This window comes from Scyliorhinus canicula, chromosome 21 (genome assembly GCF_902713615.1).
Source record: "Scyliorhinus canicula chromosome 21, sScyCan1.1, whole genome shotgun sequence".
In the NCBI taxonomy this organism is placed as follows: domain Eukaryota; kingdom Metazoa; phylum Chordata; class Chondrichthyes; order Carcharhiniformes; family Scyliorhinidae; genus Scyliorhinus; species Scyliorhinus canicula.
This window is the reverse complement of record NC_052166.1, coordinates 64,054,710-64,079,996: the sequence shown is the minus strand read 5'-3', so window position 1 is coordinate 64,079,996 and position 25,287 is coordinate 64,054,710. Positions and strand designations below refer to the sequence as shown.

General features: G+C 51.3%; 1 protein-coding gene across 2 annotated transcripts in view; it reads right to left on the bottom strand.

The window, feature by feature from the left end:
- LOC119955649 (collagen alpha-1(XXVII) chain B-like) overlaps window positions 1-25,287 on the bottom strand; it is a 605,839-nt gene that overhangs the window by 429,978 nt on the left and 150,574 nt on the right. For both annotated transcript variants that reach the window (XM_038782071.1, XM_038782070.1), the window contains exons 6-7: window positions 13,892-13,945; window positions 12,167-12,220 (exon numbers count right to left, since the gene is read on the bottom strand). In XM_038782071.1, coding sequence (XP_038637999.1) covers window positions 12,167-12,220; window positions 13,892-13,945 — 108 coding nt within the window. The remainder of the gene's footprint in view (window positions 1-12,166; window positions 12,221-13,891; window positions 13,946-25,287) is intronic.

The window sequence follows — 25,287 nt, the reverse complement described above, 5'->3', positions numbered from 1 at the left end:
CCCTCCATATACAGTGCACCTTCAACTACAGTGCACCTCCAAATACAGTGCACCCTCCAAATACAGTGCACCCTGCATATACAGTGCACCTCCAAATACAGTGCACCCTGCATATACAGTGCACCCTCCAAATACAGTGCACCCTGCATATACAGTGCACCTCCAAATACAGTGCACCTTCATATACAGTGCACCCTCCATATACAGTGCACCTTCAACTACAGTGCACCTCCAAATACAGTGCACCCTCCAAATACAGTGCACCCTCCAAATACAGTGCACCCTCCATATACAGTGCACCTCCAAATACAGTGCACCTCCAAATACAATGCACCCTCCATATACAGTGCACCTTCATATACAGTGCACCTCCAAATACAGTGCACCTCCAAATACAGTGCACCCTCCATATACAGTGCACCTTCATATACAGTGCACCTCCAAATACAGTGCACCTTCACATACAGTGCACCTTCATATACAGTGCACCCTCCATATACAGTGCACCTCCAAATACAGTGCACCTTCAAATACAGTGCACCTCCAAATACAGTGCACCTCCAAATACAGTGCGCCTTCATATACAGTGCACCTCCAAATACAGTGCACCTCCAAATACAGTGCACCTCCAAATACAGTGCGCCTTCATATACAGTGCACCTCCAAATACAGTGCACCTCCAAATACAGTGCACCTTCACATACAGTGCACCTCCAAATACAGTGCACCTCCAAATACAGTGCGCCTTCATATACAGTGCACCTTCATATATAGTGCACCCTCCATACACAGTGCACCTCCAAATACAGTGCACCCTCCATATACAGTGCACCTTCAACTACAGTGCACCTCCAAATACAGTGCACCTCCAAATACAGTGCACCCTCCAAATACAGTGCACCTCCAAACACAGTGCACCTCCAAATACAGTGCACCTCCAAATACAGTGCACCCTCCATATACAGTGCACCCTCCAAATACAGTGCACCTCCAAACACAGTGCACCCTCCATATACAGTGCACCTCCAAATACAGTGCACCTCCAAATAGTGCACCCTCCATATACAGTGCACCCTCCATATACAGTGCACCTTCGTATACAGTGCACCCTCCATATACAGTGCACCTTCATATACAGTGCACCCTCCATATACAGTGCACCTTCATATACAGTGCACCCTCCATATACAGTGCACCCTCCATATACAGTGCACCCTCCATAAACAGTGCACCTCCAAATACAGTGCACCCTCCATACACAGTGCACCTGCAAATACAGTGCACCTCCAAATACAGTGCACCCTCCAAATACAGTGCACCTCCAAATACAGTGCACCCTCCATATACAGTGCACCTCCAAATACAGTGCACCCTCTATATACAGTGCACCTTCATATACAGAGCACCTTCATATACAGTGCACCAAATACAGTGCACCCTCTATATACAGTGCACCTTCATATACAGTGCACCTTCATATACAGTGCACCAAATACAGTGCACCCTCCATATACAGTGCACCTCCAAATACAGTGCACCCTCTATATACAGTGCACCTTCATATACAGAGCACCTTCATATACAGTGCACCCTTCATATACAGTGTACCTTCAACTACAATGCACCTTCATATACAGTGCACCCTCCATATACAGTGCACCTTCATATACAGAGCACCTTCATATACAGTGCACCCTTCATATACAGTGTACCTTCAACTACAATGCACCTTCATATACAGTGCACCCTCCATATACAGTGCACCTCCAAATACAGTGCACCTTCATATACAGTGCACCCTCCATACACAGTGCACCTCCAAATACAGTGCACCTTCATATACAGTGCACCCTCCATATACAGTGCACCTCCAAATACAGTGCACCTTCATATACAGTGCACCCTCCATATACAGTGCACCTTCAACTACAGTGCAGCTTCAAATACTGTGCACCTTCAAATACAATGCACCTTTCATGTACAGTGCACCTTCATATACAATGCACCTTCATATACAATATACAGTGCACGTTCGGATACAGTACACCTTTGTGTACAGTGCACCTTTCATATACAGTGCACCTTCGTGTACTGTGCACCTTAGTGTACAGTGCACCTTCATGTACAGTGCACCTTCATGTACAATGCACCTTCATGTACAGTGCACCTTCATGTACAGTGCACCCTCATGTACAGTGCACCTTCATGTACAGTGCACCTTCATATACAATGTACCTTCATGTACAGTGCACCTTTGTGTACAGTGCACCTTTCGTGTACAATGCACCTTTCGTGTACAGTGCACCTTCGTGTACAGTGCACCTTTCGTGTACTGTGCACCTTCATATACAACGATTGGCCGGCAGCTCTCATTGGGCGGGATTTGCGGCCCCGTGGTCCTTGATCCCGGGGAAGGCCTGCTGCTGGTCAATCGAGTACCTGAGAGGCACCACCTGAGACCATGAAGTTGTACCCCCGGGTCACCGGGTAGGTGAGACCCCTGACACCTCCATAAAATCCCCCCCCCCCCCCCCCCCCCGCCCCGGCAACGGCAACGTATGGGTCTCATTTAAGGTCTATAAGGGAATGGGTTGAGAATGAGTTGAAATCTTGACTTTAGCACCAATCTGATTCAAACTTCACCAGTGACACAGCGTAGAAATAAACCATGCAGGTCCGATCGGCTACCATTCCTCAGTCGCTGCTGCGTTAGCTGGGTGTGGGCTGGTGGCATTGGGCAGTCGGGAGAACAGAGAAATAAATCAGTCAGCCTTTGGCCTACTGAATACCGCTCACTGACCCCTGCCGGAAAGTGTGTGCGTTTAGGCGGTCAGCTGAAGAAAGGATTAGGACTCTGTGGTGATGCCTTCCACGGATTAGCAGGTTGGTGAGGTGGCCGGGCATTGCCTGTATACTACAGACCATCAGGGGAGAGGGGGAGAAATAAGAATAAAGAGTGTTTTGACATCTGAATTGATTTCAGAGGTTTGGTTAAATTTTCTCTGATCACCGCAGTCGCGAACAAGTTAAAATTGCCTAAAAATAAAATCAATGAAGCTCTGTGTAGGAATGGAACAATTTAAAAACGTATCTTTTCATATGAGTTCAGCAAATGTATTTATGGATGTGCAGTGAGTTCTTGTGAAGGCTCTAAATACCACAACAAGGTGACAAACACAACAATCGCCCGGGGCCGGCGTCAATCCCGCCCCCACCGTGTCCCGAATTTTCCGGCTCCCGAGATTTGGCGGGGGCAGGAATTGCGCTCCGCCGGTCGGCGGGCCCCCCGCGGCGATTCTCCGGCCCATGATGGGCCGACGTCCTGCCCCTGACAGGCCTCTCCCACCGGCGTGGTTTAAACCACCTACCTGACCGGCGGGAGCAGGCGACATGGGCGGGCTCCGGGGTCCTGGGGGCGATCTGGCCCCGGGGGGTGCCCCCACGGTGGCCTGGCCTGCAATCGGGGCCCACCGATTGGTGGGCGGGCCTGTGCCGTGGGGCACTCTTTTTCTTCCGCCTTCGCCATGGTTTTCACCGGAAGAGACCCTCCCCTGCACATGGGCCGGTATGACATCAGCAGCCGCTGACGCTCCGACGCATACGCGGTCTTACGCTGGCCGGCGAAGTCCTTTCGGCCCCGGCTGGCGTGGCGCCAAAGGCCGTTCACGCCAGCTGGCGGAGTGGAAACCACTCCGGTGCGGGCCTAGCCCCTCAATGTGAGGGCTTGGCCCCTAATGGTGTGGAGAATTCCGTACCTTTGGGGCGGCCCGACGCCGGAGTGGTTCACGCCACTCAGACATGCAAGGACCCCCCGCCCCGCCGGGTAGGGGAGAATCCCGGCCAGGGTGACAAACACAAGGTGACAAACACAACAAGGTGACAAACAGAACATGGTGTAGAGAAGTCCGTCCATCTGATTTGTGAGGTGATTGTGCCGACACTCCAACGCACAGACTTCAACACAGCGAGGGTGGCAGCTGCCTTGGCAACCGAGGTCCAAGACGTCTGTCCTGTACTGCTGCAGGACATGCACTGATTGGTGCAAGGCATGCATCCCCGGGGTAGCACATGCACTCCCTGATGCAGGACATGCACTGATTGGTGCAAGGCATGCATCCCCGGGGTAGCACATGCACTCCCTGATGCAGGACATGCACACCATGGTGTAGGACATATTCGCCATGTTACAGGTGTTTGCTGGTATCCATCAGTGCCAACCTCACTCCAGCTACACCTCTATCTCAAGGAGAAGGCCAGGGGGCACCCTTGGGCACCCTAAGGAGGAGGTTCAGCAGGTGCACATTCCAGTGCCATCCACCCAGGTGAATGTACCACCCTCGGAATCCCCTCTCCCTTTGACCACATCAGCTCCAGCTCCAGAGGGCGAGGAGGGTGGCACTTTCTCAGCAGGACCCCAGAAGCAGGCGAAAGCCAAGCCCCCAACCCCGGCCTCCCAGGTCTTGGCACTCCAGGTGACGCACGACAAGGTCATCACAGACAACGAGGCGTGGCAGACAGCAGGCTGCCTCCACCTCGCTTTGGATGTTGGGGGTGCACTAAGACATAGCGGCAGGATTAGGAAAGTTAAAGAGATCTAGTTGCACAGCTTGGGCATGAGTATTAAGCACTTGGACATAACGGGCGCGATTCTCCGCTCCCCACGCCAGGTGGGAGAATCGTGGGAGGGCCCCCCGACTAATTTCATGACCCCCTGGCGCCCCCCGCGATTCTCCCACCCCCCGCTCGGAAGAATCGCCGTTTTTCACGGTGACCGGCGATTCTCCGGCCCGGATGGGCCGAGCGGCCTGCCGTTCGCGACCGGTCCACGATGACGGCAACCACACCTGGTCGCTGCCGTCGTGAAATCGCCGTGAGATGCCCATTTGGGGCTTGTAGGGGGCCTGGTGGGGAATGAGCACCACGACTGTGCTCGGGAGGGGACAGGCCCGCGATCGGTGCCCACCGATCGTAGGGCTGGCGTCTCAAAGGGACGCACTATTTCCCCTCCGCCGCCCCGCAAGATCAAGCCGCCACGTCTTGCGGGGCGGCTGAGGGGGAGACGGCCACCGCGCATGCGCGGGTTCGAGCTGTCAGCCGTCGTGACGTCAGCCGCGCATGCGCGGGTTGGAGCCGGCCAACCTGCGCATGCGCGGCTGACGTCACATAGGCGCCGCCGTCGCGTTACTCTTGGCGCGCCGCTCGGCGGCCGAGAGTCACGGAGCGCCGCTCCTAGCCCCACCGGGAGGGGAGAATAGGGGGCGAGGAGCGGCCTCCGAGGCCGTCGTGAAACTCGGCCGAGTTCACGACGGCCCTCCCGATTTTTCGCGGGAGCGGAGAATCGCGCCCAACACCTCTGCAAATTAACCCACTAATTGCAACCTTTCTATGGCTCCTTGTTCTGATGAGCTGTGTTCCTGTAATTCGGTAGTGAAATCTTTGCACCAGGGCAGTGTTCGAAGTCCCGGGCTTCCTCCCTGGGATTTGTGCAAGGTTCCCAGCACATTGATGACGTCCCTTCACAATGATTGACCTCATCAGTCATTCCCGTATCTCGTAGGGAATGAGGACTTCTCCCACAATATACAGGACTAGCATCACCCATTCCAGTCATTCTCAGTGTGTGCTCTCTGCATCTTTGAGCTGTACCTGGCCCCTCCCATTCCATCTACCTCAGCCTCCGGTGACACAGAACCTCAAGGATACAACTCACAAAGGTTGCCGGAGGACCAGGAGAGGTGAAACATTCGCCTCTGTATCGCCATGATATGATCCGAGTCTTTGAGAATAAGTGAGCTGCTATCAGCCAGACAGGAGACATTCACAGAAGCTCTGTGAGGGTCTATGTCCTGTCCCCATCGCAAGTCATCATCACCCTCCTGGGACGCAAGGACTATGGGCGTCCCCATGACAGGAGAGTGATGACTGTGGGTGTGCCCTGCCGTTGGTCAGATGTGAGAGCAATGCTCACAGATTCCATGTGGAGATAGTGAGATCTCCTCACTGAATGTCCTCATCATCCTCCATAAATCTAGTGACAGTTAGCACGTCCCAGGCTCGTCTGCCTCATCTGGACATCGCCATTGCCTCATGGTTGACATCCTCTCCCTCGAGGAAATCCTCAGCTTCATCCCCTTTGATGTCCTCCTCATCGGAGAAAAAGTGCCACTCCTCTATCTCCTTCTCAGGTACTTCCAGATTAAACCTTCCCGATTTGGTATCCTGGCGGCAGTCCATCTTCTAGCCTCATAATATTCCGGGAGATCCATCTACGTTCTCAGGAGGCCCATCCTCCTCCGCTCTCAGAGCGCCCCAGGAGATCCAGCATCATTTTCAGGAGGTCCACCTTCTGTCTTCAATGGTGGGTCAGCGATGTTGGGCGCCTTTTCAATGCGGCACCTGGACATGACGGTGGACTGAGCATCATCCAGGCCTGTCCCGCCACTGAATACGGCGAGAAAGACCCCGGGTTCATAATCAATGAAGTCGGTGCCAGAAGGTTTGGCGTGTTTCCCAATCAGCTGTCACAGCGGAAATCGCTCCACATTCCCACCCCTGCCACAGCTCCCAGTCTTAAAATGGGAGAATTCCGCCTTTTGAGATGTTTTCGTTAGAGAGAAGAAGGTTAAGAGGTGACTTAATTGAGGCATACAAGATGAGCAGAGGATTAGATAGGGTGGACATTGAGAGCCTATTTCCTCGGATGGTGATGTCCAGCACGAGGGGACATAGCTTTAAATTGAGGGGAGATAGATATAGGACAGATGTCAGAGGTAGGTTCTTTACTCAGAGTAGTAAGGGCGTGGAATGCCCTGCCTGCAACAATAGTGGATCGCCAACACTAAGGGCATTCAAATGGTCATTGGATAGGCGTATGGACGATAAGGGAATAGTGTAGATGGGCTTTAGAGGGGTTTCACAGGACGGCGCAACATCGAGGGCCGAAGGGCCTGTACTGCGCTGTAATGTTCTATGTTCTATGGTGGCTGTGAAAGCTGCTATATTAATGCAGGAACTTTCTCATCAGTAATTGATTCAATTGGAAAATTTTTAGTCCAACTGACAGAAACTGAAAGAGTGTTAAACCCGAGTTGGAAAATATGACTGACATCAATGGCACAGTTGCACATTGACGGAAACATGCCGTTTTTCAACAGATGTCAAGTTGCCAGACAAATGACTGGCCCTGTACAAATACTCCCTCAAATATGGATGGCTGCTGCTCAGAAACATGTGAGGGGATGGAACTGTCACGTAATTGATTGGAACGAGTTAGCTCAAGGGCTGACAGGAAAATGTAACAATCACAAAGTAATGGGCTCGGATTTATTTCAACTCTCCATTTCCATGATCAGAAACAGTTTTTTTTTGAATGAAGGTTCCATCATTCTTCACATTCGAAGGTTGCAGGCAGCGCTCCAGCGAAAGGTCTGGCTCACAACGCCTCTCATAACTTAATATTCAAAAATCTCAGCCCGCCTGCGGATGTAGTCAATGAACAGTTCGCTAATCCCCAAAATGAATTAGCAGGTAATCCAAGATTCTCAATAATAATAAATAGACTTGCTCCCACTTTACAACATCAGGAACCTGGAACAGCCGGCTGGTTCATTCAGCAGTCGTTCCATATTAGTGTCGGCAGCAATCTTGAGGTTTTACTTTCATATTTTAGAGAACAATAAGCTCTGGAGACAATAGTAAAAACATACCTCGATAAAATAACGGTGGATTTATTTGCTGTGCACATATTATGCGTTAAATAAAAACGATTTTTCCTTCTTTTGTGGGACACCCGTAGGGTGCCACCTTTTATAAGGAGAATAGGTTAATCAAGTAACAAATATCCATGCCACACGAGTGCCAGGCAATGACCACTAGCAGCATCCTGGAGGTTACCATTGACCAGAAGCTGAACAGGACTAGCCGTATAAAGACTGCGGCTGCATGAGCAGGTCAAAGGCTAGGAATCCTACGATGAGTAACTCACCTCCTGGGGTGGGATTCTCCAACCCCCCCCCCCCAACCGGGTCGGAGAATCGCCCGGGGCCGACGTCAAGCCCGCCCCCACTGTGTCCTGAATTCTCCGCCCCCCGAGATTCGGCAGGGGTGGGAATCGCGCCGCGCCGGTCGGCGGCCCCCCCGCGGCGATTCTCCGGCCCGCGATGGGCCGAAGTCCCGCTGCTGACCAGCCTCTCCCGCCGGCGTGGATTACACCACCTCTCTTACCGGCGGGATTGGCGGCGCAGGCGGGCGCCGGGGTCCTGGTGGGGGGGGGGTGGGCCAATCTGGCACCGGGGAGTGCCCCCACGGTGGCCTGGCCCGCGATCGGGGCCCACCAATTGGCGGGCGGGCCTGTGCCGTGGGGGAACTCTTTTTCTTCCACCTTCGCCATGGTCTTCACCATGGCAGAGGCGGAAGAGACCCTCTCCTTTGCGCACGCGCCGGTATGACGTCAGCAGCCGCTGACGCTCCGGCGCATGCGCGGACTTACGCCGGCCGGCGAAGTACTTTTGGCCCCGGCTGGCGTGGCGCCAAAGGCCGTTCACGCCAGCCAGCGGAGTGGGAACCAATCGGCGCGGGCTTAGCTCCTCAATGTGAGGGGCTTGGACCCTAAAGTTGCGGAGGGGGTGGTCCGACGCTGGAGTGGTTCACACCACTCCAACACGCCGGGACCCCTGCCCCGCCAGGTAGGGGAGAATCCCGGCCCTGTTTCCCCAAAGCCTGTCCAACATCGACAAGGCCCAAATCAGGAGTGTGAGGGAATACTCTCCACTTGCCTGGATGAGCGCAGCTCCAACAACACTCAGAAACTCAACACCATCCAGGACAAAGCAGCCCCGCTTGATTGGCAAATACACTGTGGTAACTTAGTAAAGCATCCATCCCAAGCAGACTGATCTTCTGTTTGACAGCATGGAGGCTGAGAGCTGGTTTTTCGCGTGCAATAGGCAGAGGTCAGTACTCAAGGTGGGAGCAAAGAAAGATGCACTTGATCAATGGGAGGCTGCTGATCATTACGGACAATCTTTATTGTCACAAGTAGGCTTACATTAACACTGCAATGAAGTTACTGTGAAAATCTAACAGTCACCACACCCCAGCACCTGTTCGGGTAAACAGAGGGAGAATTCAGAATGTCCAATTCACCTAACAGCACGTCTTTCAGGACTTGTGGGAGGAAACCGGAGCACCCGGAGGAAACCCGCGCAGACACGGGGAGAACGTGTAGACTCCGCACAGACAGTGACCCAAGCCGAGAATCGAACCCGGGTCACTGGAGCTGTGAAGCAACAGTGCTAACCATTATGCTACCGTATTTGTTGTCATTCTACACAGCCTGGGTTATACCCCCTTGGTGATTTGTGAAATTTCATGAGTGTTTCATGACACTCAACTATTCAATCCCAGCAAGGCGGGCAGCACGGTAGCATTGTGGATAGCACAAATGCTTCACAGCTCCAGGGTCGCAGGTTCGAATCCCGGCTTGGGTCGCTGTCTGTGCGGAGTCTGCACGTTCCCCCCGTGTGTGCGTGGGTTTCCTTCGGGTGCTCCGGTTTCCTCCCACAGTCCAAAGATGTGCAGGTTAGGTGAATTGGCCAGGCTAAATTGCCCTCAGAGTCCAAATTGCCCTTCGTGTTAGGTGGGGTCACTGTGAAGCAAGAGTGCTAACCACTGTGCCACCGTGAAGCAAATAGTGTAAATGCAATTGAAAGGGTACTAAAGAAGCAGATGAGGGAGGGGAATGGGACAGAACTGATGCAGTGAGAGGGGAAAAGATGGGAGGAGGCCCGAGCGGAACATATACATCAGCATAAACTAGTTGGGCTGAATGGCCTGTTTGTGTGTTCTATACCCTATGTAAAAGTAAATTAAAATTGACTGTTCTATTCACGCCTCAAATTCTGTTGTCGACTCCTAGAGTAGCTTCGATCATGTAAATCAAACACGGAAGGGCATATTGTCCACCGCTCCACAACCTGCATTCCCTGCTGGCAGAAGGGAGGACGATGAAGCAAAATGCGTCACATCGGGCGGGTAGGGGAGATACTGCCATATCCCAAGCTCCCCCAGCTCACCTGCCAGGGCATGGCCTAGCTGGGTGCTCCACGGGAGGGGTCCCTGTCAAGAGCTGGCAGCAAGAACCCACATAACCTTAAGGAAATCTGTAGGCTTGAAGTGGTTTTAATGTGGCTCCCGGATCCCAAACCAAGTCCACGCGACTGATCTCAGGAGTTGACAAGCTTTTAAACGTGTACCAAGCGAGTACATCTCCGATATCCTTCAGCCCTCTTGGATGATTGCCACGAGGACCAGCAGATTTGAAGAACTGAAGAGCTTTAGCCAAGACCACTTTCACATCGAGTTTCCAGGATTCAATATTGAAGCCTCACCGTCTGTCACCAACAGCAGCATAGAGCCGTTTATTTAGCAATGGAAACAGATGCATTAATCATGCTGCAGTTGTACCTTTTCTCGCTGAATAGCTACTGAACGTCCCAAAGGCAAGAGCTGGACTGCCTTCAGGCAGGAAATTTCTTCTGTAAGAAATGTACACACTTGACTGAGCCAACCACAAGGTAATCCCACTGCCAACGACAGCTACATAGCTCAAAGCGGGGTGAAGGTGACGGCTTCAACAGTATCACAAGGAAGTCAGTGAGGGGGTGGTCAATCATCAACAAAACACTGATGATCATAGAATTTACAGTGCAGAAGGAGGCCATTCAGCCCATCGAGTCTGCACCAGTCCTTGGAAAGAACACCCTACTTAAGCTCACTCCTCCACCCTATCCCCGTAACCCAGTAACTCTACCTAACTAATTTGGACACTAAGGCAATCTAGCATGGCCAATCCGCCTAACATGCACATCTTTGGACTGTGGGAGGAAACCGGAGCTCCCGGAGGAAACCCACGCAGGCACGGGGACAGCGTGCAGACTCCACACAGACAGTGACCCAAGCCGGGAATCGAACCTGGGACCTTGGAGCTGTGATTCAACAGTGCTAACTGCTGTGCTACCGTGGGCCGCCCTATGCTGTGGGATGTGACCATCACTGGCTGGGTCAGCAGTTACTGCTGATCCAAAATGGCATCGAGAAGCATCGTGAGCTGCCTTCTTGAATTGCTGCAGTCTTGTGTGGTGTAGATATGCACAGTTCTGTGAGAGAGGGAGTTCCAGGATTTTGACCCCGAGACAGTGATGGAGCAGCAATGCTGTTCAAAGTCAGGATGGCGAGTGACCACGGAGGGCCTTGTCATACACCTTCTGTCCTCTACGTGATAGAGGTCATGGCATGGTGCTGGCGGAGGAGGCTTGGCATGGTGCTGGCAGAGGAGGCTTGGCATGGTGCTGGCAGAGGAGGCTTGGCATGGTGCTGGCAGAGGAGGCTTGGCATGATGCTGGCAGAGGAGGCTTGGCATGGTGCTGGCAGAGGAGGCTTGGCATGGTGCTGGCGGAGGAGGCTTGGCATGGTGCTGGCAGAGGAGGCTTGGCATGGTGCTGGCAGAGGAGGCTTGGCATGGTGCTGGCAGAGGAGGTTGGCATGGTGCTGGCAGAGGAGGCTTGGCATGGTGCTGGCAGAGGAGGCTTGGCATGTTACTGCAGTGCTGGCACACAGTCAATGTTTAACGTGGCGGTCGAGGAATTGATCGAGCGGGCTGTTTGTCTTGGATATCAGGTAGCTTGGGTGCTGCTGTGGTTGCATTCAGACCAGTGCCCATTGGTAGAAATTGTTATTCGGGCACAGTCACTAATACAGTCACTGCATCTTAAAACACACAATACAGACTCAAATTAAACTCCTGCACAATGATTTTCCATGATGTGGAGATGCCGGCATTGGACTGGGGTGAGCACAGTGAGAAGTCTGACAACACCAGGTTAAAGTCCAACAGGTTTGTTTCAAACACTAGCTTTCGGAGCACTGCTCCTTCCTCGGGTGAAATTCCTCAGGTGAATCTGAGGATTCACCCGAGGAAGGATCAGCGCTCCGAAAGCTAGTGTTTGAAACAAACATGTTGGACTTTGACCTGGTGTTGTAAGACTTCTTGCAATGATTTTCCAATCAGGGCTTCCCCCTCTCCTAAAATTCATCCTTCAACCTGAAAGCAATACAAATATTAGCCGCCGTCCAGTTTTTGCCGTGAGTAACAATCTCTGTTGCCTACCTTTCGGCCTGATGGCCCTCGCAGCCCTTCAGAACCAGGTCGGCCGATGTCACCCTGTCAATAATAAAACAGCATGTCAGAAATACTTTTGTCATTCAACCTTCTGCCAATTCCACTGTTCAAATCGCGTAAGGTAAGGTGGCCCAACATTGCGATCAATGCTGGCTTTAAATATTCAAAGCAATATACACCAACGTGAACACAGAGCCAATCAGAAGCCTTCTAGCTCAGCAGAATGCAATTTGTTTATGCTCCACTCAGTCCAGTGTCGTCTCCTCGCGTCCTGCCACGCACAGCACCGCTTTGACAAAGAGTCATCGGACTCGAAACGTTAGCTCTTTTCTCTCCCTACAGATGCTGCCAGACCTGCTGAGATTTTCTCTTTCGTTTCAGATTCCAGCATCCGCAGTAATTTGCTTGTTTTCCACAGTACCGAGCAAGATTAACCCCACTCAAAACACATTCACCTAGACTGCTAAAATCCGGCCACTAATGTTTCAGATGGACAATATTCTTTGTCGTAAAATAGTCTTATTCCATATATTTTCCAACATATACATATATTTCATTCGTTATAAAAAGAGCAAAGAACAGAGAGATCTCCACCACGAAATTAAGGAGATTACAGATAGCAAATACAGAATTCCACAGGTTTTGGTCATGTTCTGCATTAAATGTTTCCGATATTGCTGGTACTTTGGCCCATTTCCTCTCTTTAAACATGAGATTGTTGGGGATTCTCCGTCTCGCGTCCGTCCCACTCCCCCTGCCTGCAAGGACTGAGAACTCGGCGCACCATTCGATTGCGTTGGAATTGTCTACTCCTGCCGCTTGTTAATGGGAATTCCCACTGAAACCACCCCACACCGCCGGGCAATCCGCAAGGGGGGTAGGGGGTTTGCGCTGCTAACAGCTTTTTAATAATAATAATCTTTATTGTCACAATAGGCTTGCATTAACACCCATGGGCTGGATTCCTAGCACGGGCAACCTGTCTCTTGGGCATCCTAGCACTGCCAGCGTGGCACCCTAGCAATGCCCCTGCCAATCTAGCAGTGGCACCCAGGCACTGCCAGGATGCCTGGGTGGTAGTGCCACGGTGATAGGCTGGCAGTGACAAGGTGTCCGGGTGCCAGTGGAAGTGCCAGGGTACCACCTTGCCCAGCGTCCGACCACCCGGGGGTCTCCAATGGCCTGGGCGACCCCCCAGCTGTTGTTACACCTGGTCAAGGTTTGTGTGGACCGGTGGTAACCAGCCAGGCCAGGTCTCACTGGCCTGGACGTTATTTCCCAGTCTTCGTGAGAATCGGATGCAGACATATTTAAATGAGAATAATGGTGCATTTCAATAAATTAATCTGGACCTTGCCCAGCGAAGGCGAGTTCCAGGTCGCAAGGAGGCCTCTGGCCAGATCTCGTCGTGTCACCAAGTCGGGGGTGACGAGGCCATTCGATCACGCCAAGTATCTTTGCGTGAGACCCAGGAAGCCGAGTGGTAAGGGGAACGTTGGTTTAATCGAGGTGACAAAACGTCTACCCGTGACAGCGAACTATTTACACACTGCAGTCCCGTTGGGACAACCAACATGCTCTTGTTAAGCATCCATAACGGTGTCAGCATCTTTTTTGCCATTAACTATTCCCTCCACGAAGCACCTTACAATGTGTTTCTATGCTCTTATAAATAAAACTGTTGTTGGTGTAGTGGTCAAACTCCATTCTAACCTTTTGTCCATTGTGTGCTTTCCCTGGGGAGATGCCTGATTCACCTTTATGTCCCTGAAAGATAAAAGAGATAACAGTTAACAGATGTCAAGCTTGCTCTCCCACCTTGAGACTCATGAATAATTCCTCTAGCTGTTCCTTAAACTCAACTCCATTCGCTAAATTGATCCCCCGAGTACTGTCTTCATTAAGAGTACAGAGAGTTCACATGGATACCTTAAACTAGCTGCAAGCATTTGTGGGCAGCACGGTAGCATTGTGGTTAGCACAATTGCTTCACAGCTCCAGGGTCCCAGGTTCGATTCCCGGCTTGGGTCACTGTCTGTGCGGAGTCTGCACATCCTCCCCGTGTGTGCGTGGGTTTCCTCCGGGCGCTCCGGTTTCCTCCCACAGTCCAAAGATGTGCAGGTTAGGTGGATTGGCCATGATAAATTGCCCATAGTGTCCAAAATTGCCCTTAGTGTTGGGTGGGGTTACTGGGTTATGGGGATGGGGTGGAGGTGTGGACCTTGGGTCGAGTGCTCTTTCCAAGAGCCGGTGCAGACTCGATGGGCCGAATGGCCTCCTTCTGCACTGTAAATTCTATGAGAGTGAGTAATTTGAGGACAACTTCGAAAACATTCTTACTAAGAGCAGGAGAAACTTATCATGGTTAACCATATACCTGCACGCAGGAATGTGAATCCTGGATATAGTTCAGTCGCTCATTTTGACTGTCAAGCAACCAGACATTTGTATTTGCGTTAATGTCACTGAACCGCTATTGACCTGCGGAGTTTCCTGTTGGAAGCACACCGTGCTACCAGGAAACCCGTGGCGGGGTTGCGCTGTCAGAGGGAGAGGAAGATCCCGCCAGCCATGAACACCCAGAACGTTCTGGCCAACGTAACCAATCGATACCAAGAGAACTGGTGAGAAATGGAGCTGGATTCTATCTGTGGGTTTCTGAACCCTGCCGCCAAGACCCAAATGGGGGGTCAGCGACCCGCAGTCTGGAGCAAGGCCACTCGATATGATTTTCTAAGGGCGTGGCCTGATGGCAAGCTCACCATCTAATTGTAGCAATACGGTGGCAGAGTGGTAATGCCACGAGAGCAGTAACCCAGCACTGGGGACACAGGTTCAAATCCCACCCTGGTAACTAGTGGAATTTAAATTCAATTTATGATTTAAGAATTGAGAGCCAGTTTCAGTCACAGGGTAGAGGACAACTATCATCAATCGTCGTAAAAACCCATCTGATTCACGGACGTCCTTTAGGGAAGGAAATCTGCCATCCTCACCCGGTCTGGCCCACATGTGACTGCAGACCCACAGCAATTGCTTGACTCTTAACTGCCTCTCCGATTTGGGCCTAGCGAGCCACTCAGTTCAGGGGCAATTAGGCTTGGGCAACAAGTGCTGGCCCAGCCAGCGAATCCCATGTCCCATGAAAGTGAAATATAATTAAGGATGACGGATGTGCTCTTGGAGCTGGAGGACCAATCAGAGGCCTACCAACTTAAAAGTAGCAACAGGGTGCCACGGCAGGTTTTTTTAAAGAGGCAGAGGGCGCCCCAAGATGGTGCCACTTTCTCTCTCCGACATTTTCAAAATTTAAATTAGAAAGGGCCTTTGCAACCAAGCCAGCAGTGTAGCAGCTGGCGTGGAAGGATGGTGATGAGGTGGCGCGGGTTTAAACACTTGAGAGACACAAATGGTCGGAAATTCAGCCAGAGACATTTAGAATTAGAACTGCTCAAACTACTAGGCATGGAACATTCATTATCTCTTCCGAGCAGACTCCCTCTGCTGGTACATGTGTGTATGGGGGTCTCCAGTGGAAAAGATGAAAATACAGGGCGCGATTCTCCCAAAACGGGCGGGTTTGACGCCAGCCCCCCCCTTCCCGACCGGGAACCGATTCTGGTCCCCGGTCAGGGCTAGCAGCCCGACGCCGTAAGCTCCGGCATCACGGGCTTAACGTTAAGCCCGCTTGCCGGAGTTAGCGCCGGCTGACGCGTCATATGACGTCAGCCGCGCATGCGCGGATTGGAAGACTCCAACCCGCGCATGCGCGGATGACGTCATCGCGCATTTGCGCGAAACCCGCGCATGCGCGGGCCGGGGTGCCGCTCAGCCGCCCCGCGTATGGATACTGCGGGGCGGCGGAAGGAGAAATAGTGCGCGGGCATCGGGCCCGCTGCCCGCGATCGGTGCCCACCAATCGCGGGCCCATGGCACCCTTGGCACGGCCGTGGTACTGCCGTGCCAATCGGTGCCATGGTTATAAAATGCGAGTGTTTACGGCCGTTTTTACGAACGGCCAGACCAGGTGTGTTTGCCGTTCGTAAAAACAGCCGTAAAGGGCTGGGAACTCGGCCCATCTATCAGCTGTGAATCGCTGCCGGCCGTAAAAAAACGGCGGCAGCGATTCGTGTCGGGAGTTGGGCGTGGGGGGAGGGAGAATAGCGGGAGGGCGTCGGAACAGCGTGGCCGTAAAATTTTACGAGCCACGCTATTCTCCGCACCGTCGGGAGTGCGGAGAATCTCGCCCACAGTCCCTTCTTAGGGTGGCCTGTAGCTGCTTCTGAACCCAGACAGGCAATGCAGGGGGCCTATAACCTCCACTCAGTTAAACTGTTCCTAACTGCTATCTGAAACCCAGAAGCTGAGTGGAAAATCCCAGGCCTTAAATTGGCCTTAAATGACCGTTGATTAGTTTAATTGTGGCCCTCCAGGGCTCGCCTGCAGGAAGATGACCTGCAGATGACATGAAGCAGAGGAACCGTCATGCTCGACCAGCGACACTATACTTCCCGCCCACCGACAATCCCAGTCGCAAAATCCAACCCTCTCAAACCTAGCCTGTGGTTCTTTATCCAGATTTCTTAATTTATTTGACAGCTCATAGCAGATCACTTTTCAAGCGAGGCATCCTAACCGCTCCTCTGCCAGATTGTTACTTGAAAGCAGCATTGCAAGGATTGTAATTGAGTGAGAAATATTACCACACGGGGTGAAAATGCCCAAACTTCCTACAGTCCGTGTGATCTTCTGAACCGTTTGTGAAACAGAGTTCAATTTGAACAGATTTTTTTTTAACTGAAGGCTCACCATGCATGGAGTCAGTGATGTCATGTTATCAGCTACTTCCTGTATGGTTTGCAATCCTGGCCGCAGTTCAAATAGCTTGAATTGCATTTGGAAATGAACAGAATTTAGTGTTACAATCAATTTCCTGAGCACGCATAACAGACCCCGGAAAAGAATCGGATCTGTCGACTGAGTGCTGCGTCTAGTTTTAAATTAAGTTAGTAGGGAAAGAAAAGCAGGAGGACAAACTGTACGATAATAAATAAGAATAATCTGACATTGCACACAACACAGAGGACGAAATAATTCACTGAAAAGCATCGAAGAATATCAGTAAAAATGGCTCAGTCCGTTCAAGAACTTGGCTCATTATTCACTAGAGTAAACCTTGGCTCAGTTCAAACTTCCAATCAAGTCTGTGACGAACCTCCACTGTTATTTGAGTGCCAGGAGTTTTTTTTTTTCCCCCCTTACGGCTTACTGTCAAACTGGAACAAAGCGAGGAAAAATTACCGCGACCAGCTGGGAGAAGAAATTCCGATCTGGTCGGATCCACAATCTGGACTACCTCATCAGAATCCAATTGACTCGAAAAGAAAGATGAGCAGGACCAGATGAATCTAAACAGTCAAATTCTTAAGGCGCTTTAGCACAGATCCCTTCACTCTCTTGAGCTATTGCATTTATCAGAGGACGCTTGCAGTGACGAAGCTGGGGCAGACAGCGGCGTGACGTCCACTGGACGAGTAATCCAGAGGCCCAAGCTAATGCTCCAGGGATGTGGGTTCAAATCCCCATTCAGTTCACAATTGCAGCTGCCGGAATTTGAATTTAATAACTAAATCCGGAGTTGAAAACTCGTCTCTGTAATGGTGAATGTGCCAACCAGAGTCAATTGTTGCGAAAAAAAAACATCTCGTCCACTCGTGTCTTTAAGGGGAGGGAAGTCTGTCATCCTGACTCGGTCTGGCCTGGACGTGACTCCGGACCCACGGTTGACACTTAGCTGCCCTCTGAAATAGCCCGTGGGGCAATTAAGGATAGGCAACAAACGCTGTTCTTCCCGGTGACACTTGCGTCCCATGGAAGAATAAAGACAAAGAGGTCTGCTGTGTCTGTGCCAACAAGAGCAGCTCACCCACGTCCCACTCCCCTGCCTTTCTCCTCAGAGCAGGGGCTGGTTTAGCACACTGGGCTAAATCGCTGGCTTTTAAAGCAGGCCAGCAGCACGGTTCGATTCCCGTACCAGTCTCCCCGAACAGGCGCCGGAATGTGGCGACTAGGGGCTTTTCACAGTAACTTCATTGAAGCCTACTCGTGACAATAATTTCATTTCATTTCAAATATCCCCTCTTCTTCATTTGATCATAAAAATCGCCACAATTGAATCTGCTTCCACCACAACATTCTCAGGCAGTGCATTCCAGATCCTAACCACACGCTGCGTAAAAATGTTTTCTAGTGCATCTGTTTCATTGAGAGGAGTGATCCTCCCTGCCTGCCACACAGGGTGGGCTGAAGGCCCAAAGTCATTTCAATATAACCAACCAACCATCAGCTGGATGGCAACTCACTGATCGCAGGATTGGGATGGGGGGAGGGGGAGCCAAGATGGGCAGAATGGCCTCCTTCTGCGTTGTAACTTTCAACAGTTCTATGAACTGACAATCTGATTTGAAATTGTATCGAGTGTTGGTGCGATCACATCTGGAGTATTATGTCCAGTTTTGGTCTCTTCATTTGAGGAAGGATGTGGTGGCAATGGAGCAGGTTCCAGAGGAGGTTCACCAGTTTGATTCCAGGGATGAAAGGGTTGACGCACGAGGCGAGATTAAACTGTTTGGGTTTATACTCGCTGAAGTTTAGAAGGATGAGAGGGGATCTGATCGAGGTGTGTAAAATACTAAAAGGGATTGATAAAGTCAACGGAGACCAAATGTTGCGCCTGGCGGGACAAACTAGAACGAGAGGCCCAGATATAGGTTGAGAGGTGGTAAACTTAAAACTGAGATGAGGAGGAACTCCTTCTCGCAGAGGGTGGTGAATTTGTGGAACTCGCTGCCCCATTGTGCTGAATCATGAAATGGTTTCAAGAAGGAGATAGATATATTTCTGAGAAAAAACAAATGTGTTAAAGGGATATGTGGGGGTGGAGGGGGGGGGGGGGGGAGCTGGATTTGAAACCTGGAAGAGATCAGCCATGATCTGATTGAATGGTGGAGCAGTCTCGAGGAGCTGAATTGTCTATTTAGGCTCCTAATTCCTATGTTCCTATGAAATCACTGCAACAAATAAGCAAGGTTTTACTTTTAGCCAGTTACTTAAATATCCCCTTGGTTGTTTCCCTCCTCTTCCTGCTCTTCCACTCAGATCTGGCATGATAAGTTGTTGATTTTTTAAAAATTCATTTAAGGGATGTGGGCTTTGCTGGTTAGGCCAGCATTGATTGTCCATCCCGAGTTGCCCTTCAGAAGGTGGTGGTGAGCTGCCTTCTTGAACCGCTGCAGTCCTTGTGGTGTAGGTACACCCACTGTGCTGTTAGGGAGGGAATTCCAGGATGTTGCCCCAACGACAGTGAACAAACAACGATATATTTCCCAGTCGGGGTGGTGAGTGACTTGGAGTGGAACCTCCAGGGGGTGGGGATCCCAGATATCTGCTGCTCTTGTCCGTCTAGGTGGTGGTGGTGGTGGGTTTGGAAGGTGCTGTCTAAGGAACCTTGGCGAGTTCCTGCAGTGCATCTTGTAGATGGTACACACGGCTGCCACTGTGCGTCGGTGGTGAAGGGTTTGAATGTTTGTGGAAGGAAGAGCAATCAAGCGGGGCTGCTTTGTCCTGGATGGTGTTGAGTTTCAGAGTGTTGTTGGAGCTGCTCTCATCCAGGCCAGTGGAGAGTATTCCATCACACTCCTGACTTGTGCATTTGCTGGACAGGCTTTGGGGGGTTACTCGCCATAGAATTCCTCGCCTTTGACCTACCCTGGCAGCCGCAGTATTAACATGGCTAGTCCAGTTCAATTTCTGATCAATCGTAACCCCCAGAATTTTGATTGTGGGGGGATTCAGCGATGGTAATGCCATTGAATATCAAGGGGCGGTGGTTAGATCCCCTCTTGTAGGAGATGGTCATTGCCTGGCACTTGTGTGGCGCGAATGTAACTTGCCACTTGTCAGCTCAGGCCTGGCTATTGTCCAGGTCTTGCTGCATTTGGACATGAACTGCTTCATTATCTGAGGAGCCGTGAATGGTGCTGAACATTGTGCAATCATAGAATTTACAGTGCAGAAGGAAGCCATTCAGCCCATTGAGTCATCTGCAAACATCCCCAAAAATCCCAACTTATGATGGAAGGCGGGTCATTGATGAAGCAGCTGAAGATGTTTGGGCCTGGACACTACCCTGAGGAACTCCTGCAGTGATGTCCTGGAGCGGAGATGATTGACCTCCAACCACCACAACCATCTCCCTTGGTTGTGACTCCAGGTATGACTCCAACCAGCGGAGAGTTTTCCCCCTGATTCCCATTGTGGACAGCACAATTGCTTCACAGCTCCAGGGTCCCAGGTTCGATTCCCGGCTTGGTTCATTGTCTGTGCGGAGTCTGCACATTCTCCCCGTGTGTGCGTGGATTTCTTTTGGGCGCTCCGGTTTCCTCCCACAGTCCAAAGATGTGCAGGTTAGGTGGATTGGCCATGATAAATTGCCTTTAGTATCCAACCTTGCCCTTAGTGTTGGGTAGGGTGGGTGGGTGGGTGTGTGGGTTTGGATAGGGTGTTCTTTCCAAGAGCCGGTGCAGACCCGATGGGCCGAATGGCCTCCTTCTGCACTGTAAATTCTATGAGATGACTCCAGCTTAGCTCGGGCTCCTATTCAGTCAAATGTTGGCTTGATTACAAGGGCAGTCACTCTCACCTTACCGCTGCAATTCAGCTCTTTTGTCCACGTTTGAACCAAGGCTGTAATGAGGTCAGGAGCTGAGTGACCCTGGGCGGAACCCAAACTGAGCGTCCGTGAGCAGGTTATCACGCAGTAAGTGGGCAGCACGGTCGCACAGTGGGTAGCACTGTTGCTTCACAGCTCCAGGGTCCCAGGTTCAATTCCCGGCTTGGGTCACTGTTTATGTGGGGTCTGCACGTTCTCCCCGTGCGCGGGTTTCCTCCGGGTGCTCCGGTTTCCTCCCACAGGTCCCGAAAGACGTGCTATTAGGTAATTTGGACATTCTGAAGTCTCCCTCTGTGTACCCAAATTGGTGCCGGAATGTGGCGACGAGGGGATTTTCATTGCAGTGTTAATGTAAGTCTACTTGTGACAATAAAGATTTTTTTTTTTTTAAGTGCCATTTGATAACACTGTTGATGAATCCTTCTGTCACTTTGCTGATGGTGGAGAGTATACTGATAGGACGGTGATTGGCTGGGCTGGATTTGTGCTGTTTGTGTACAGGACACACCTGGGCAATTTTTCACATTGGCCGTTTCTCTCCTCTTCCTGTAGTTCCTCTCAGATTTAGCATTATAAATTGCTGAATCCAATTGTTAATTACACCGTTTCATTATTGACAAGATGAAACCCGTGATGTCACTGCTGTAGTTTAGAAAATGTCATTGGATTGTAGAATAAAATGCCACACTTGACACAGTGTCCAGTTGGTATACTAAGTACCCAAACACCAGTCAGAAACACGTCAGCAAACATTCACATCCAACACATTTGGCCCGAAACCATGAAACTGAGTCCTTTTCAATTTGTCATTCCCTTCACTAAAAACAAAGGGCGGGATTCTCCCATGCCGCGCCGTATGGGAGAATCGCCATTCTTTCCCGCGGCACTGGTCCGATGCCGGCAGCCGATTCTCCGAGGAGCGGAGAATCGCCGCCATTTGCGCCGGTGCGTTTGGCGCGGCGCACGTCACGGGCCGCTGTCCGAGGCCGGGCTGCCGATTCTCTGGCCTTGATGGGCCGAGCGGCCACCCGGAAACGGCAGAGTCCCGCCGGCGCCGTTCACCCCTGCTCGCAGCCGGCGGGAACTCTGTGCGTAGGGTCGGTGGTGGGGGGGGGGGGGGGGGGGGGGGGGGCGGCCTGTGGGGCGGGGAAAAAGCGCTCCTTCACCAGGGTGGGGGGGTGGGGGGGGGGGGGGGGGGTGCCTCCGGGGGGGTCTGGCCCACGATTGGGGCCCACCGATCAGCAGGCCAGCCTCTCCAGCCCCGGCCTATTTTATTACATGGCCGGCCCCTGAACACCCACGCCATGTTGCGCCGGGGCCGGTGCGCTGAGGAAGTCCCCCGCGCGGGTTGGCGCTGCGCCATTTGGCACCGGGGAGGGAGGCTGGAGTGGCGTGAACGGCTCCAGCTCTGTGCTACTGCCCCACGCTACTGCCCGCGCCCGTCTCGTGCCGTCGTGAAACGCAATGGCGCGAACGCTCTGTCTCCATTTCGGAGAATCGCGCCCAGAATGTCTATGAGGACAAAACGTGCACGGATTCACACTCATCCCAAAACTCTTTACAGCCAATGAAATACTTCTGAAGCGCAGTCACTGTTGTAATGTATGAAAATCAGCAAGCTGTTTGTGCACAGCAAGCTGCCGGTAATATAATCGGTGGACAAGAATACCAAATTTCAAAACAATCACACTTTGTAATCCCCTGGCTGCCCAATATGTGTTCAAGGAACTCCATCCACCACCTTAGACAATCACTGCTTCCACCACCGACACACAGTGGCAGCCGTGTGTACAAGATGCACTGCATCAACTCGCCAAGGCTCCTGCGACAGAAACCTTCCAAACCCACAGCCTCCTACACTCAGGAGGACAAGGGCAGCAGGGACATGGGAACAGCATCACTAGGAAGTTCCTCTCAAAGCCACTCACCGTATCGGCTTGGAACCATTCGTTCACTGTCTCTGGGTCAAAACTGTGGGATTTCCTCCCTAATTTCCTCCTTGCCCCTACACTACAGGAACTGCAGCGGTTCGGAGGAGGGAGCTGACCGCCACCTTCTCAAGGCGCAATTAGGGATGGGGAATAAATGTTGGCCGGCAAGCGATGAACAAGTACGGCATCGGTAAACAAAGCCCTTTCATTGTCAGGCCACTAGTCCAGTCAATAAATAGAAGTTATATCATATTTCTCATACAAAGCTGTCCCTATCCCTCCATCAGAACCTGGAATCAATTGTCTTTCTCTGCAGATAAAAAACACGGGGAAATAGGTTTACTGCGAATGTTTCATTCTGCAAATCTAACTGTTGCAATCTGGAATCGGTGCGTGCCAACAAATCTCAATTGTGCAAAAATAACCCAAAGTTCAAATAATGGGATTCTGACTGTTAAATGTAAGGCTAGTAAATCATTTAGAAACGTCTCCTACAGTTTCTATGATTGTTTATGAAGGGATATGGGGTCTCGAAGAGAGAACCACGTGCACATCCATAACTATTCTCTGAACAAGGCTTTCCCAGTCTGGCTGGAAGCTGCCGCTCTGAGTTGACATTACTTGCAGTTTTGCCAAGTAAGAGGAGCAGAGCATTCAGCCCCTGACATAGAAACATAGAAAATAGGAGCAGACGTAGGCCATTCGGCCCTTCGAACCTATTCTGCCATTCAGTATGAGCATGGCTGATCATCTAACTCAATAGCCTAACCCTGCTTTCCCCCCATATCAATTGATCCCCATTGTCCCGAGTGTTGTACCTAAATCCTCCTTAAATACAATGTTTTGGCTGCGCTCTTTTCCTTTGGTAACGAGTTCCAGACTCACCATTCTCCGGGTGAAGACATTTCTCCTCATCGCAGTCCTAAAAGGTTTACGTCGTATTGTTAGGCTAAGACCCCCGGTTCTGGACTCACCCTCCATCGGGAACATCCTTCATCCATCTACTCTGCCTGGTCCTGAATTTAATAGGTTTCTATGATGTTCCTCTCACATTCTTCCGAACTCCAGCAAATGCAATCCTAACCGACTCAATATCGGGGCAGCAGGGTAGCATGGTGGTTAGCATAAATACTTCACAGCTCCAGGGTCCCAGGTTCGATTCCCGGCTGGGTCACTGTCTGTGTGGAGTCTGCACGTCCTCCCCCTGTGTGCGTGGGTTTCCTCCGGGTGCTCCGGTTTCCTCCCACAGTCCAAAGATGTGCGGGTTAGGTGGATTGGCCATGCTAAATTGCCCGTAGTGTCCTAATAAATGTAAGGTTAAGGGGGGGGGTTGTTGGGTTACGGGTATAGGGTGGATACGTGGGTTTGAGTAGGGTGATCATGGCTCGGCACAACATTGAGGGCCGAAGGGCCTGTTCTGTGCTGTACTGTTCTATGTTCTATGTTCTATCTCCTCATACATCAGTCCCGCCATCCCAGGAATCAGTCTGGTAAACCTTTCCTGCACCCTCTCTAGAGCAAGAACATCCATCCTTAGATAAGGAGACCAAAACTGTACACAATGTCCCAAGTGTGGCCTCACCAAGGCCCTGTATAATTGCAGCAAGACATCCCTGCTCCTGTACTCTAATCCTCTCGGTGTGAAGGCCAACATATCTGTTGCCTTCTTTACCGCTTGCTGTGCCTGCACGCTTACCTTCAGCGACTGGTATGCGAGGACACCCAGGTCTCGTCGCACATTCACCTCTCCTAACTTATAGCCATTGAGTCTGATCTGCCATGAATTGGACCACGGTTGATCTGTACCTCAATTCCAAATACCAGTGCTACACTATCGATGGTGCCGTCCCTTCAACTGAACTTCCACCTTACTGCTTAGGGTGGTGTAAAATAGCCACGGCACCATTTCTAAGAGCAGGCGAGTTATCCCCCAGTGTCCTGATCAATATTGATCCTTCACATCATCATCACACTCAAAAGAAAAAGATTATCTGAGCATGATCAGATTTTTGTTTGCTGTGCGCCAATTGGCCGACGTGTTTCCTACGTTACAACAGTGACAAAACATTTGATTGGCTGTGAGGTGCGTTGACTCATCCAGGGGTTGCGAACAGCACTGTGGAAATACAAGTCCTTTAACTCACTGCTATTCTTAAAAAGCTCCAGTACCTCCTTGTGCAATCAGGTCCTCATCATAATAGCAGTCATTACGGCAGCAAATCACAGTGCTGCTGACAGTCCGATCATTATTCCTGGAGCAATCACTCCTCACGTTGAAAGGAAGTCAGTCAGCTTAAAGCCGAGAGGGATACTCCGGCCTGACAATGACAATGTTTATCTGCCACCCGAGTTGTTGCACAGCAAGCTTTAATGAGATAATGAGCATATTTCAGCCCTCATAAATAACCCCCTGTTCTGAGAAGCTGCTGGGTCGGTTTGTGTTTGGA